Genomic DNA, 14,306 nt, shown 5'->3' with positions numbered 1-14,306 from the left:
TAAGTTTCCATATATAGTATGTGTCATCTGGATAGCCCCTATGATCCCGTTTTTAAGACACAAAATGCACTCTAGAAAAAACAGCACTGTTCCACTAATTACAGCCAATTTGACATGCTTACATGGCAGCAAACTGGTATTCCAAAACACTCACTGATGTCCCACTGCACAAAAGGCCAAGACATTAGCAGCAGAGGCTGATTGATAAAGTTAATGTAGAGGTTAGGGATTATAGAGGGCTGTTGTATAACAGCAGCACATACTGCAATATTCTGTGAATCCTTGCTATAAAGGAACAATATTTGCAAGCCAGTGGGTAGCAGTCATAGGAACAGCAGCGGGAAAGATGAGAGCAGTTGGACAGTGCTCCTGATTTTTATTCGTCTATAAAAGCTCATACGATCTTATCATTGCTGTCCTTAGGCAGTTAGCAGGTTTGAGATTCTATCTTAAAACTCCCCCTCTCCCACTTAAAATCTCTCACTCTCCTCCATCCCTGGAACAGCCAATGACAGAGCGTGATGGCCACTACTTGCACTGTGCCTTCCCCTTCCTATTCAGACCCTGTCAAGCAGCAGCCTGTGGTTTTCACTGGCTGCTGGAGGCCTCCATCCACCTGCTGTTTGCAGCAAACACCAAAACGAACAGTAGCAAACCTGTAAATCCTGACTGGCAGAAAAGGTACCCAGGACAAGTGGCCAGGGCTGCAACCCCCGAGGACAGACGGACTGACAACCAGACAGACAGACAGCAGCACCATCAGACACCATCCATTACTTCCAATCTCAGAAGGGGGGAAGCCTGCAGCACCAGGGACGTCATTGTTCCACTAGGGACAGGCAGCAGATTAACGAGGGTTCTGCCTCCCTCAAGCCGGCAGGCTTAAAGTATTCGCTTTTTTGGATGAGAAGGAGCAGGGAATTCAGAAACCTGCTGCTCTTAATAGAACAAGGCCAGCTCTGGCCTTCCAAGTTAATGGTCTTTTTCTGAGTCTACAAGGAAAGGACAGTAATGACTGGATTTTCTACCCTTTTGCTGTGACCTGACACCCACAGCCCTACCTCAATAGTCTCCTCTCCCGTCTGTGTAGCAGTTACACTGGTGGGGACACAGCAGTCTGTGAGTACAGTCTCCCTCCCTTCTGTCCTGGGAGGCACTGCTACACTGAGGGGAAGCGGAGGAAACCTTCAGTGGCAGCATCTTCTCTTCAGGAGGCAATCCTAGGGGTTGGGGGAGAGGCCATGCTGGGTGTGCTCTGTGCCTGGTTGTCACCCCTGTTCCTTCCTACCTCTTCTTTGCTATCAGCTAAACAAGATGCAACAGGTTCCCTTTGGTTCCTCAGGGTCTTTAAATTCCCTCGCCCCTGAGTTGAAAACTTTCCTGAACACAGGAAGGCCTCCCAAGGGAAGGCGATGTTGAAGTCTCCTTCGGTTCCACTCTAGGTGCAATGCTAAGGAGGAAGGACAACCAACTCTGGATGCCAGTACCTTGTAGCAGCACAGTGTCACAAATGCCTGCATCATCAGCAAGGGGCCCTTTCCCCTCCCCAGACACAGGAAAATGGGGCACTGGACAGGAATCCCTTAAAGGGTTGATGGGCTTTTTAAAGGGGGAGATATGAGCAAATGTCCAGTCCCCTATTGTCCCACTTACATCAGGAACTGTGCAGGCCCCAAAAGTCTCTTGGAAACCGGGAAAGAGGACTCTCTATTTTACTCTGACTAGAGTTCCCATCAGCTTCTCCCATTATTAAAAACTTTCCATTGCCAAAGGCATTACATATGGGTAAGAAATGGTGTCTTCACATAGGTAGTTTGTGTAAAAGACGGTGAATAAAAGCTGAGAGACAGGGTACCCAAGATGGCAACTGTCCCCCAAAAAAGACCCAACCTTGATCTGTGTGATGAATGAGTACCAAAATGAACACTAAAAATAAGCATTTTTCTTACGAAAATACTGACAGCCTTCACTGGGGTAACCCTGCTAAACAACTCCAAGAAGAAAAGAGACGCTATTCTCAGCACCTCTTCTTCCCACCTCCCCTTCCTTCCACTGATCCCCTGCCCCTAACCTGCTCCTCGCCCAGGGCCCATCCACATGGGTGGGATCAGCTCTTCTCAGCCTCTGCGCATCCCAGCCTCAGGGTGGTCTCTGTCCACCCAACCCTTCTATGAACCCTAGTCTCAAGTCATCCTCTCCTGGCTCCTGGACTCTCGACTCGGTGGCATCCTCTCCTTCCCCCTATCCCCCCAACCTCTGCCCTGCCCATGCCCAGCGCCCCTGGCCCCAAGGCGGGCGCCTCAGTCCGCACCCAGCACCCTCGCCCGCCCCCTCCCCCACACGGCCGAGAGGATTGGGTGAGTGAGTGGTGAATGGACCGATGGAGGCACGGAGGCTCGGATGGCGCGGCGGGGGGTGGCTTACTTGAGCATGGCTTCTTCTTTTTCCTCCTCTTCCTTCTGCCGGTCCATCACTGCCATGATAATGTTCCTCTCCTCCTCGGTCAGGTGGCTCAGGTCGGGCAGCTCTTGCATGGGGGGAGGCACCGTGGGTGGGCGAGGACCGCGGGGCCCCACGGCCGAGGACATTTTCATGGCCTGCCAGCCCCTTCCTCAGGCTCTTGGGCTCTCACCTTTCGGATTCACACCCAGCAGCAGCTGCGCCCCTGCTTCCCCTCACAGCGGAGCCCTCCCGGCCACGGCGGCAGCAGCAGAGCCGGGGAAACAGCGAACCCAGTCTTTCATGGTTGTTTGCATCCACCCTGCCCCGGATGCTGCCTTTGTTTTGGTCGCCCTAGCAAGGCTCGGGGCTGCCCTGCCGCCTCCCGCAGCCCAGCCTCGGCCGGCGGGGGCGGGCAAGGCAAAGGCGCGGCGGGCGCGGCGAGGGGGCGAGGGCTCGCGCTAGGCTCTGCCGATCCACGCGTCGCGGGCTGGGCTCGCCGGGCGGGGGCGGGGCCGGGGCTGGGGCGGCGGTGGCCGGCGAGGCAGCTCCCAAGCAGGGCTGCCTCCTGTTTGGGGCTGCGGGAGGGAGAGGGAGAGTTTGGGTGTCAGTTAGGCGGAGTCTCGGAGGCTTCGCTCCCGGGTGATGCTGCTGCTCTCGCAGACACAGCTGCCAGCCACTCAGTCCCGGAGCCGCTCCGCCCACGGGCACCCACCCGCCCACTCCCCTGGCCCGAGCCACGCGTGCCCCAGCCGCTCCCCCACTCTCGCCAACGTGCACCCCACATCGCTCTATCCCCAGGTACCCCTCACCCGTGAGTCATCCTCCTTTCCTGGTTCCTGTTCTGTATCATGCTCCCCATCCCTGTTTTGCCATGGGGTGCCTTAATCATCATCATCCTCGATACCATCTTCATAGTGGAGCATTCGTATTATTTGAGTACCCACAGTGTTCTAAACAGCAGGATGGAACACCTTTGGATGCATTTTTCACCTCTGAGACCATATCTTTCTCGTTACTAGTCAAGTAGCTCTAGCCACAACAAGGTAATTTTTTAAATAATTTTGACACACACACACACACACACACACACACACACACACACCTCCAACAGCCTGAGTTTTCTGTGTGCATTCTATGCAGCATCTCTCTTGACCCATCCTCGGTTGGACTGTTCTGCAATTTATCCTGATTTCTCCTCAAGATGCCCCACAACACGGCAACTCTTTAATCTCTCATTCTGGGCTGTGTGTAGCCCTATCACATCACATACCGCACTTCTCCTGTGCTTGCAAATGAATTATGTACTCCAATTTTTCTAATGATGCTCACTATCATTATGTACTCACTTCTTAGCTTCTGTGGGTACTCTTCAGGAAATACTGATCCCAGATAAGAAAAAAACACCCAACATACCATATTGTAAGAAGCTTCTGTTCAATATCTGGCCCAATGATAGGCATAAAAAATGAGCTTCTCTTGAAAATAAAGACAATCATTTAAAAAAAAAATAATGTTATCAGCTTTGAGACCTGGAGACCAAATGTTGTTAACATGACTATAAAAGAAGCAATATAGAGAAGGGTTCAAATTGAATGACAATTTTATTTTATCAATGGTGATAAGAGAATTGATATGCTTCCCTCCTAGAGAATTTATTTTGTAGTTCCAGGAAGAATCTAGCACTAACATTTTCCCCTCCAATCCTAATTTTGTTCATGAAGAAAAAGGAGATGATATTTATGCATCAAAAAAAAATCCCAAAATCTTCCAGTTTAGGGAATTTAAGGTTGTAACCATGTGATCTCCCATTGATACAGGTGTTGCCTCTACATGGTATCCACCTGTTTGAATACTTTCAAGACTGGAAGGTTTCTAACCACTTAAATCTATTCCTATGTCTAAGTCCCTCTTCTACCTGAAAATCTTTCAACTAATTGAGTTGTCTATCATGTCACCTTCAATTTCCTCCAGAGTAAACCTTCCCAGTTTACCCCACCAGTCATCCTGTAGTATGACTTTAAAGCCAGTCACTGTAGTCACCAGCCTTTGCAGGTTTTCACTAGCCTTCCAGAGCAGCAGCATCAGTAATACATGGAAAGAACCACAAACAATGGCAGGCAGTTACTAGTGCTTTCCAATCATTATTTGTTGCACAATTTAACATTGGCCTAACTTTTTGGTAGCCGTGTCAGTGATGAGGATATCACTGAAATAAGCCCATAGGCCACCAAAATATCTAGTTCTTTTTCATAAGTGCTGCTGCCTGACAGTTTTTCTTTCCTCTAATTAAGTAATTTATGAAATTAGTTTAATCAGCACCTCTTCTTCATTTTTTAAAAATTGTACTTGTTCCCTTCAGCATATATTCAAAGAGGTGGGAGGAATTGTTTGAATTCTGGCCCTACCAGTGATTTTATGATTTTGATGAAATCACTAGTCCTTTCTGAATGTCTGTTTTCTCATCTGAAAAATGGGGTAAAGATATTTAGCTCAAAATAGAAAAGAAATATTAATAAGACATATTTGAAGCATCTACCTATGTGTGTAATACTTTGAAGTTCTCTTTTTCTTATTTCTTGCTCTTTCCAAAAAATGTATTAGGCCATCTCTCGGTTATTCATGTATGGAGGGGAGCAGAGATGTAGAGGACACACTGATTCTACTACATGCCTGAGTCCGCTAGTCGTGTGGAGATGCAACAGACAAAGGCCTTGTCTTCAAGAGGTTTACAATCAAGCTGGTCCTCCTGGAATTCCTTTAAATGCAAATAAGGGAATAAAGCCTCAATGAACATTAGAACAAGCTGAATAAATCTCTTAAAGGCAAAGGCCTAATGAGCAATTAACAATGGTGTTCTTATTTGCTCAGGCTGCTGTAACAAAATTCCACAGACTGAGTGGCTTAAACAACAGAAATTTATTTTCTCACAGTTCTGGAGACTAGGAATCCAAGAATCAAGATGTTGGCAGGTTTGATTTTTCCCTGAGGCCTCTCTCCTTGGCTTGTAGATGGTCACCTTGTTTCTATGTCGCAACGTGGCCTTTTCTCTGGGCATGCCCTCCCTGGCATCCCTGCTCCTAGTTGTACAGACAGTATTTCTATTGGATGAGGGCCCCACCCATATTACCTCATTTAACTTTAATTACCTCTTTAAAGGCCTTATCTCCAAATACAGTCACATTCTAAGATACCTGGGATTGGGGGTGAGGGGCACAATTCAGGCCAGTGGTTTCCATTTATTAAAATTACTTTGGAAAATGGTGATTCATGTGTATTATCTGGATGACTTAATAAAAAGAAGTCTGATCTTGATCATTTTTATGTTCATAGATACGTCCTTGAACACCACAAGTATATATGAAATGTGTGAAATGAAAAAAATGAGTGAATGAATTGACCAATAAATTAGTAGTTGCCATGGTGTAACCCATCAAGGTCTCTCCCCTTTGGTTGGGAATCTCTTCTTTGGTTGGAAATAGAGGGGTTCAAAACCAATTTCTAAAATCCAAGAGATATATAAACTTTATACGAATTAACTTCCAGAAAAGCAGAATTTATCTGAACTTTGATAAGCAAGCAAACACCCAAAGTTGGTGCACCAAAGTGTGTAGCATACATGATTAGTTCCTAAATAGACTCTACAGAAAAAGTTCAATGAACCTAGAAAAATATATACAATACCTCCCTTCTAGAAATTCACAAGGCACCTTAACAAATAAAAAGTGTTAAGAAGCAATTATTTTCTTCAGTAAAGAAATCTGTGTTACTTGGTTTGGCCTGGCATTTTCCAAATGTGTTTGGGCTATAATAGAAACATATTATAGTGTTTCTTCCCTAAAAGGGAAAACATGCTTTAGACAAGCTTTGGAAAAAGTCCTGGCTTAAAAAACTGGTATTCAAAGATGTTAACTAGAGAGACCATGAAACTTCCAATGTGATTCTCTTTGCTCAACCAATGATAACTATAGAAAAATGTCTTAAATCTCTGTTCATAAGATATGCATCAGGTGCCCTTTTGGTCAACACTAACATTATGTTCAGGGTACTAGTTAGAAATGATGACTTAAACAAACTCCTTTAAGGCAAATTTCATAGCTATCTTTTCCACTGATAGTATCAAATCATCATTTCTGAGAATAACTCTAAAATTGGACACCACTATTAACTGTTAATAGCTGAGATTGTAACTTCAGTGGAAAATCATCAAAATGGAGTTAAGTTCATACTCTACCATTTGAAAGTTGTAGTTGGCTTAATCCTGTCTCCCCGCAAAATTCATGTCCACTCAGAACCTCAGAATGTGACCTTATTTAGAAATGGGCCTTCACAGGTAAAATTAGTTTATACTAAAATTAGTTTATACTAAAATTAGTTCACAGGTAAAATGAGATTATACCCAGACCTGCCGGAAGAATGCCACTTGGAGATGCAGAGGGACGCGTAGAGAAGAAGGCCATGTGACATCAGAGGCGGACAGTGGAGCTGTGCTGCCCTGAACCAAGGAACCCCAGGAACCACCAGAAGTTGGAAGAGAGAAAGAAGGATTCGCCTCTAGAGACTTCAGAAAAAGCATGGCCCTGCTAACACCTTTACTTTGGTGTCAAAGTGTTACACACTTTGAGAAAATAAATTTGTGTTGTTCTGAGTAGTTGGTGTCGTTCATGGTACTTTGTTGCAGCAGCCCTAGGAGGCAAATACAATAGTTCTGTGGGTATGGGTAGATTAGTAAACCTCACTGAGCTTTATTTTGCTCATCTATAAATGAAAATAACAATATCCACTTTCCAGGGTTTTGGTTAGGATAAAACCTTGTGAATATGTGCAGCATCTGCTTTGCACTAAGCGCTGAGAATGTGGAAGGGCACAATGCACGCAGATTAATGGTCCTAGAGGGAATTGGCAATCCATGGACTGTGAGCCAAATGTAGCCAAAAGCCTCTGTTTGTGAATAAAGTTATATTGAAACACAGCCACACCCATTGATTTATGTATTATCTGTAGCGGCGTTCATGTTACAATCATAGATTACATGCAATAGAGGCCCTGTGTCCTACAAAGTCTAAAATATTTACTATCTGCCATTTTACAGAAAAAAACATTGTCGACCTCTGCTATAGATGCTTACAATGTAGCTGGAGGAGAAAGGTATAAATGAACAAACACATAAGAACAGTTGGATCATGATAACTGCTCTAGAAAATAACTTGCAAAATATAACAGAGAGTAAATTGTGGGAAGATAGGTAGCCATGGAAGTCCTAAGAAGGGGTCTTGTGAGGAGAGATTTGAAGAACGAGAAAGAACTAGCCCAAGAGAGCTAGGCACGGAGTGTCACAAGCTGAGGAAAGTGCCACAGACAAGCTTCTGAGTCAGGAAAGGGTAGACCTCTGGAGGAACAGAAAGTTGGCCAGTGGGGCAGGATCATTGTGAGGAGAGGAGAAAATGGTGACAGATGAGCTGATATAGGCCTAGTTAGCCACGACAAGAAGTACTATTTTATTCTTGTGCAATGGGAAGCCACTGAGCAGCTTAAGCAGGGAGTTGAATGATATGCCTTATATTTTTTAAAAGAGCGCTCTGCCTGTGGTGGCAGGAAAATGGGTGGCAACAAAGAGGAGTAGGAGCAGGATGTTCGGTTAGGGGAGATCAACGTGGCTTGGACTGTGTGGTGCTGTGTGAATGGAGAAAGTGAACACATATAAGATGTGCTTTGCAAGTAGAACCTAGAAACCTGATGACAGGTGAGCTGTGAGGGATTTGGGTACTAATTAAGATTCCTGTTTGGGGCTAAGCAGTGAGTGGGTGGGTGGTGGTTTCGTACACTGAGAGGGGTGTGTGTGTGTGTGTGTGTGTGTGTGTGTGTGTGTTATAGGAGAGGGATTGGTGGTGTGGGAGGAATGGCAAGAACCTTTCATTATTGTCATCATCATCATCATCATTTAAACTCTCAAAAAGAGAAATATATTTGAATTAATATGTTAATTAATCCCTCTGACCAAAATGTTTTTTTTCCTAACTAAAGTTTGTTTTTAAAGGTGATTTTTTTAGCATTGCTTCTATCAGATTGGCCAGAGAGTTGAAGGGGTCTTTGTTACCCTTTTCACAATGAGAAAATTGACAAACCCACTAAATGCATAATCAACAGAAGTTTACATACACATGCACATTCAGGTAAGGAATAAGGAAAAAGTACTAGTTAATTTCTACACCAAGGAGTAAGCAAGTAATACTTGTGATTTCAGGATTCTGTACATTAAAGTTATGTTATTTGTTTTGAATTTCCAGAAATATTTGAAAGAAATCAATTAGGAATATCTATAACACCTTTTGAGCTGCAATATCAACTAACCAGTGAACTACAGTCCTAGAGTTTTGACTTGTTATCACCACATCTACCTACGTGTTTTTCACCACCATTCTCATGAGCACTGCCATAATCTATCACACAAGAGTCATTTATACATAAGGTCATCATATATCAAGTTTGTCCAGGCCCATCTGAGTTTGTTTCTATCATACTGGCATTATTATCAACAGCATCTCTTTTCACTTAATAGTATTTTAATTTGGCTAATAAATTATATGGACATCCAATTTATACATAGTTATAGTAATTTGCAAAAATATAGTCTTTCTGGCTTCAAAGAACATTTGGCTCTCAAAAGATTTCATTGGAAGTATTTGGCTGACACTGGATATCAGATTTTGGCTCAAATTCAGTCAAATACCTATTTTAATCTTCTTTTTTGGTAAGTTTCCACAATTGTCATTTGTTTCATGAGGAATGCAATGTGTGAGAACGTACTTGTCCTTGGACCTAAAAGAAGGGACATCATTCTATTATTTTCTGGTGGGTCATACCAGCCTTGAACATACTTCTTCCAAGTAAGCAATGATCTTAGCTAGTCTTTCTTTGAGTTATTTCCTTTCAATGCTTACCTCCTGATTCAAAATTGGAGTTCATGTCCTCTTTCTTTTTGCATTCTTTGAAGACTGCTTGTCTTCCATATTAGTGAAGCTTAGAATGCATAATTGGCAATGTTTGTAAATAATTTCTCCACTTGTATTTTCTTCCAATTTCCTTCTTTACATTGAATAATTTCTTGAGAATTCTTTCATTTTAGGTCATCTGAAAAGTTTCCATTTTAGATGCCTTAACAATTTATTAGCTTTATTTTTCTGAGAGTTTACATTGGTTAGATTGAAGCACCAAAGTCTTAATGCCATCTTCCCAGCTATGTAAATGATCAATCTTCTTTCTTAGAGTATGACAAATTGAATTGCTTTAGAAGAAATATTAACTTTTACCTTCCTACAAAACTAGAAAATATCCCAAGTGAAAAATGACTTTGGATAATAATTCTAAGACTAGATTATTTTATTATTTTATAAGCACTAAATTTTTTAACAAGCTGGAAAACACCTTTACTGAATTTAGCATGTATTACTTTTATTTTGTTCAAAATAGTATTTTATTAAAAGAAAGAGAGACCTCATCTACCAGATTTAAACAAGAACTCCTTCCTAAAATAATACTCTGATTGAACCCAACCCCGATCCTGTTTTCTGGCAAGTTCTTGCTTAGTTTTCTGTTTTCCATTTTGGAGTTTGAGATGAGCAATTCAACCCTACACAGGCCAGCCCTGGAGAAGACACATGCATCTATTCATAGTGCCACTACACCTACAGGCAAGTGGAAAAACCAATAGAAGAATAGAAGGACTCAACTGCTTATTCTGGCACTAATTAGCCTATGGAATTGAGGGGGCTACCTAATCTTCCTGAGCTTGAATTTATTTATCTTTAAAATGGAGATAATTATATCTCCTTTAAATATTCTCAGCATTTTTATAATAGCAAGAATACTTACTGAGCATATTATGTGTACCTGGCCTGTGCTAGGTATCTACATGTGTTATCATATTTACTCCTTTCAGAAGTGGGCAGGTACTATTAATATCCATTGATATTATTTGGTATGGCCAGTATAGATCTTTATCATTTTCTATATTCTTCAGGACCAGAGGTAAGACCAATATTTTACTTGGTCCTTCAGTGAACAATCCAGATTAATATTCTCCCTCCAATTTGTAAAATTTCTTCTACTTTTTGATTTACACTAATTTCTTTTTTACTTAAAATTATTCTATCAACCTCTTGATCACTAATTCTCATTTACCTAAGAATTTAGCCCACACTCTTCCTCTCTACCCTAAGATCTACTCTCATGAAAAATATCTTCAGCATCTCTGTGAATGATCCATCCAACACCTTGGCCTCTCCACATTTCAATCTCAAATCCACTCCATTCAGCATCCATTTTATGATTAATCTTTATTCTTTGAAAACCCACAAACTATATCATTGTGAAAAACCACACATTCAAACTTCTCATTGATTATAATAACTACAACTCTTTGATAATTTGGAAAGCTGTACTCACTGGCGCTTTGTTTTTCTCCATTTTGAGCTGAATATTAGTTTAAATTACATTCATATTTGGCTAATACTCCATAATTTTTTCCTAAGTAATGTGAGTCATTTTTCACCCCACTCACATGGTTGTCTCCCTCTAGTATGTTTGGAAAGAGAAGCAGGTAAAGAATCTCAATTTAACTGCCTGCTTCCTTTTCCTCTGAGCATCTTTATTTTCTCTCTGCCATGGCCAACTGCACACTTTCCTCAAAGCCAATGGAACTCAGATATTACAGACCCTCATTAACATGGTTTACTACATTTAAGAAGCATCACAGTACATAGGGTAGCACAGGGAGGACAGTTTTCACCTACCATCTAGTGGACCTTGAAGTACTTTGTGAAATTAAAGCCTAATACATGTCTTATTGTCCTCTAGTTAAAGGTACAGCAAGGATAGGGTACTAGAGAAAGTAGTAAACCTAAAAGCATTCATCAACCACACACACATGCACACACACATCCTTGCAGTGCAGAAATTAACTGGAAATTCTTGCTTGTTTGAAGCAAAAGCTGGATATTTGAAAGAAAGGCTTATGGCCACAAGCAGGTTTAAAAAATGAAGTTGGAAGAGAGATGTTTGTAACTCTCAATCTATTAATAAACAAATAGACACACTTTGAGCACTTGTTATATTCAGGGAAATACTCTTGATGCAGAGTAGGCTGCAGAAATAGATAAAAAAAGGTACACACACACAGATGTTCCATTTAGTTGGAGAGACCAAACATCAACATATAATTGTGTCAAAAAAGGGCACTCAACCAAGACACTGCTCACCTGAAGTCTTGCTCCAGCTCTGTGAAGCAGTTGGTCCTGAAAAAATTACTTAATATTTCTATACATCAGTTTTCTTCTATGTAAAATTAAAGATTCCACCAGATGTTGAGTCTAACTATCTCTAACATTATAAAGTAGAAAAAGGAAGTAAATATTAATAACAGCAATTATTTAATGAATAGTTGAAGAAGTGTTTTGTGTATGTGAAATAAGAGTGTTATTCTAATACAAGGATGTGTGTAATAAAATCAAAAGTATTAATGTAACCAATTTACTGGAGTCATACCTGTCAACTTGTCAACATGATTAGAGAAATGCAAATTAAAAGCACAATGTGATATCTCTATATACCTATAAGCAGTGCTAAAATAAAAATAGTGATAATATGGTAGCCAAGGCATGGAAACAACCTAAGTGTCCTCAGATGGATGATTGGATAAAAAAGATGTGGTACATATACACAATGGAGTACTACTCAGCCATAAGAATGGACAAATTATTACCATCTGTGACAACATGGCTAGATATTGAGAGTATCATGCTAAGCAAAATAACTCAGACAAAAATAAGCAAGAGCCATATGATTTCACTCATATGTGGGATATAAAACAGAAAGCAACAAATAAAACAAACTCATATAAAGAGATAATGGCATGGTAGTTACCAGAAAGGGGTGGAAAATAAAGAGAATAATGGGGGTCAACTACAAGGTGACAGAAGGAGGCTAGACTGCATAGTGAGCACACAATGTAGTCGACAGGTGGTGTAGAAATATACACTTGAAACCTATATAATGTTATCAACCAATGTCACCCCAACAAATTTAATTTAAAAATTAGTGATAATGCTACATGCTAGCAAAGATGCAGAGAAAATGGATCTCTCACACATTGCTGTTGGGAATGTAAAATGTTATAGCCACTTTGGAAAACAATTTAGCAGTTTCTTATGAAACTACACATTCACTCACCCAATAATCCAGCAATCACAATCTTAAACATTATTCCAAGAGAAATAAAAATATATGTTCATATAAAAACCTACAAACAAATGTTTATGGAAGCTTTATTAATACTAGTAAAAAATCTAAAACAGCCCAAAGTCCTCCTCTGGGTGGATGTTAAAGAAATCTGGTTCATGCCTATGGAATTCTACTGAGCAATAATAGGGAGTTAACTATTGATACACACAGCAACTTGGATGGGTCCTGAGGGAACTATGTTTAGTGAAAAGAGATCAGACAGACCTTGGGGATATTGTGGGTTTGGTTCCAGACTACCACAATAAAGTGAATATCACAATAAAGTGAGTTACACAATTTTCTTGGTTTCCCATTGCATATAAATGTTATTCTTACACTATAACTGTAGTCTATTAAATGTGTGATAGCATTATGTCTATAAAACATAATGTACATGCCTTAATTAAAATATTTTATTGGAAAAATGCTAACCATCATCTGAGCCTTTTGGAAAACCGGTGTCAATAAACATGCTCTACACATGGTTGCCATAAACCTTCAATTTGTAAAAAATAAATAAATAAACAAAACTCAATTTCTGAGAATGCAACAAAGTGAAGTTCAATAAAATGAAGTATGCCTATGTAAGAGACCATTCTGTGTGATGTGGACCCAGCTCCCACTCGGAGATGCACAGGACCCACACCCACGAATAGGTTCTCCTGTGGGGAATCAGGCTTGCAATGTGCCTAGGCTGCTTTGAGTCTTGCTTTTTGCTAAAACTCCTTCACCCTGAATTGAAGACACTGACTGCAAAGTAACTTCCTAAAATCCATGCTAAACCTTCCAAGGATGAGTGTAACTGGTTCAACCACTTTTGCCTTTTCATTTGCAAATATCCCTCTTCTGTGATGTGATTAGCAGCATTGGCTCCTTTGTTTTCTGTAAAAGGTAACCACCTAAAGTGAACCTGTGCATAGTAAATGAGGACCATCATGTAATGGATGGAGAAACCCAATAAAGGCCTGTTATGGTGGAGGCCTCGGGTTTTGCTCCCCTTGAGAGGAAAGCCATGCCGTCCCTTTTCCTCCACTGGACTCAGTAGTCCGTGTGAATCCATAATGACGTGGACACTGCTGGCCAGTGTCTGCATCATGCCTATAATTCCCAAAGGTCACATGAGTTATGGTTTAATTCCTATAACATTCTGGAAATTATGAAATTATAGAGGTAGTGAATAGATTAGTGATTGCAGAGAAAAGGGATGTGGGAGTAGAATGGGTGTGAACTGCACACACGCATATGTGAATATATGTGCAAAAATGGTGAAAATGGAATAAGGCCTAGTTAACAATACTGTTCCAATGTTAATTTCTTGGTTTTGCTATTTTATTGAAGTTGTATTAGTTATATCATATTCCCATTGAAGGAAGCTGGGTAATGGTACATGCGACTGTATCTACTATTTTTGCAATCTCCCATGACTGTAAATATTACAAAATAAAAGCAAAGAAAGCTGGTGATGACATTTATCTTATTTCTTATTACCTCAAATGGTACTCTCATCTACATCTATTCCACCCTTACAAACTCATGGCTTGGGAGGTTGTTCCCAGCCACAAGATTGGGACATGGTGCCTAAGCCAACA

General features: G+C 41.1%; 1 protein-coding gene across 27 annotated transcripts in view; it reads right to left on the bottom strand.

Moving 5' to 3' along the window:
- The window catches only part of RIMS1 (regulating synaptic membrane exocytosis 1), a 421,648-nt gene extending 418,856 nt beyond the window's left edge, over positions 1–2,792 (bottom strand). For all 27 annotated transcript variants that reach the window (XM_045843939.1, XM_045843943.1, XM_045843959.1 and 24 more), the window contains exon 1: positions 2,425–2,792. In XM_045843939.1, the coding sequence (XP_045699895.1) occupies positions 2,425–2,594 (170 nt within the window). In that variant the 5' untranslated portion in view covers positions 2,595–2,792. The remainder of the gene's footprint in view (positions 1–2,424) is intronic.
- Between the last annotated feature and the right edge of the window lie 11,514 nt (positions 2,793–14,306).

The sequence above is a fragment of the Phyllostomus hastatus genome, unplaced genomic scaffold, assembly GCF_019186645.2.
Source record: "Phyllostomus hastatus isolate PE091 unplaced genomic scaffold, TTU_PhHast_1.1 phas_contig_40, whole genome shotgun sequence".
NCBI lineage: Eukaryota > Metazoa > Chordata > Mammalia > Chiroptera > Phyllostomidae > Phyllostomus > Phyllostomus hastatus.
The sequence above is the reverse complement of the archived record's forward strand: the minus strand, read 5'-3'. Positions and strand labels throughout refer to the sequence as shown.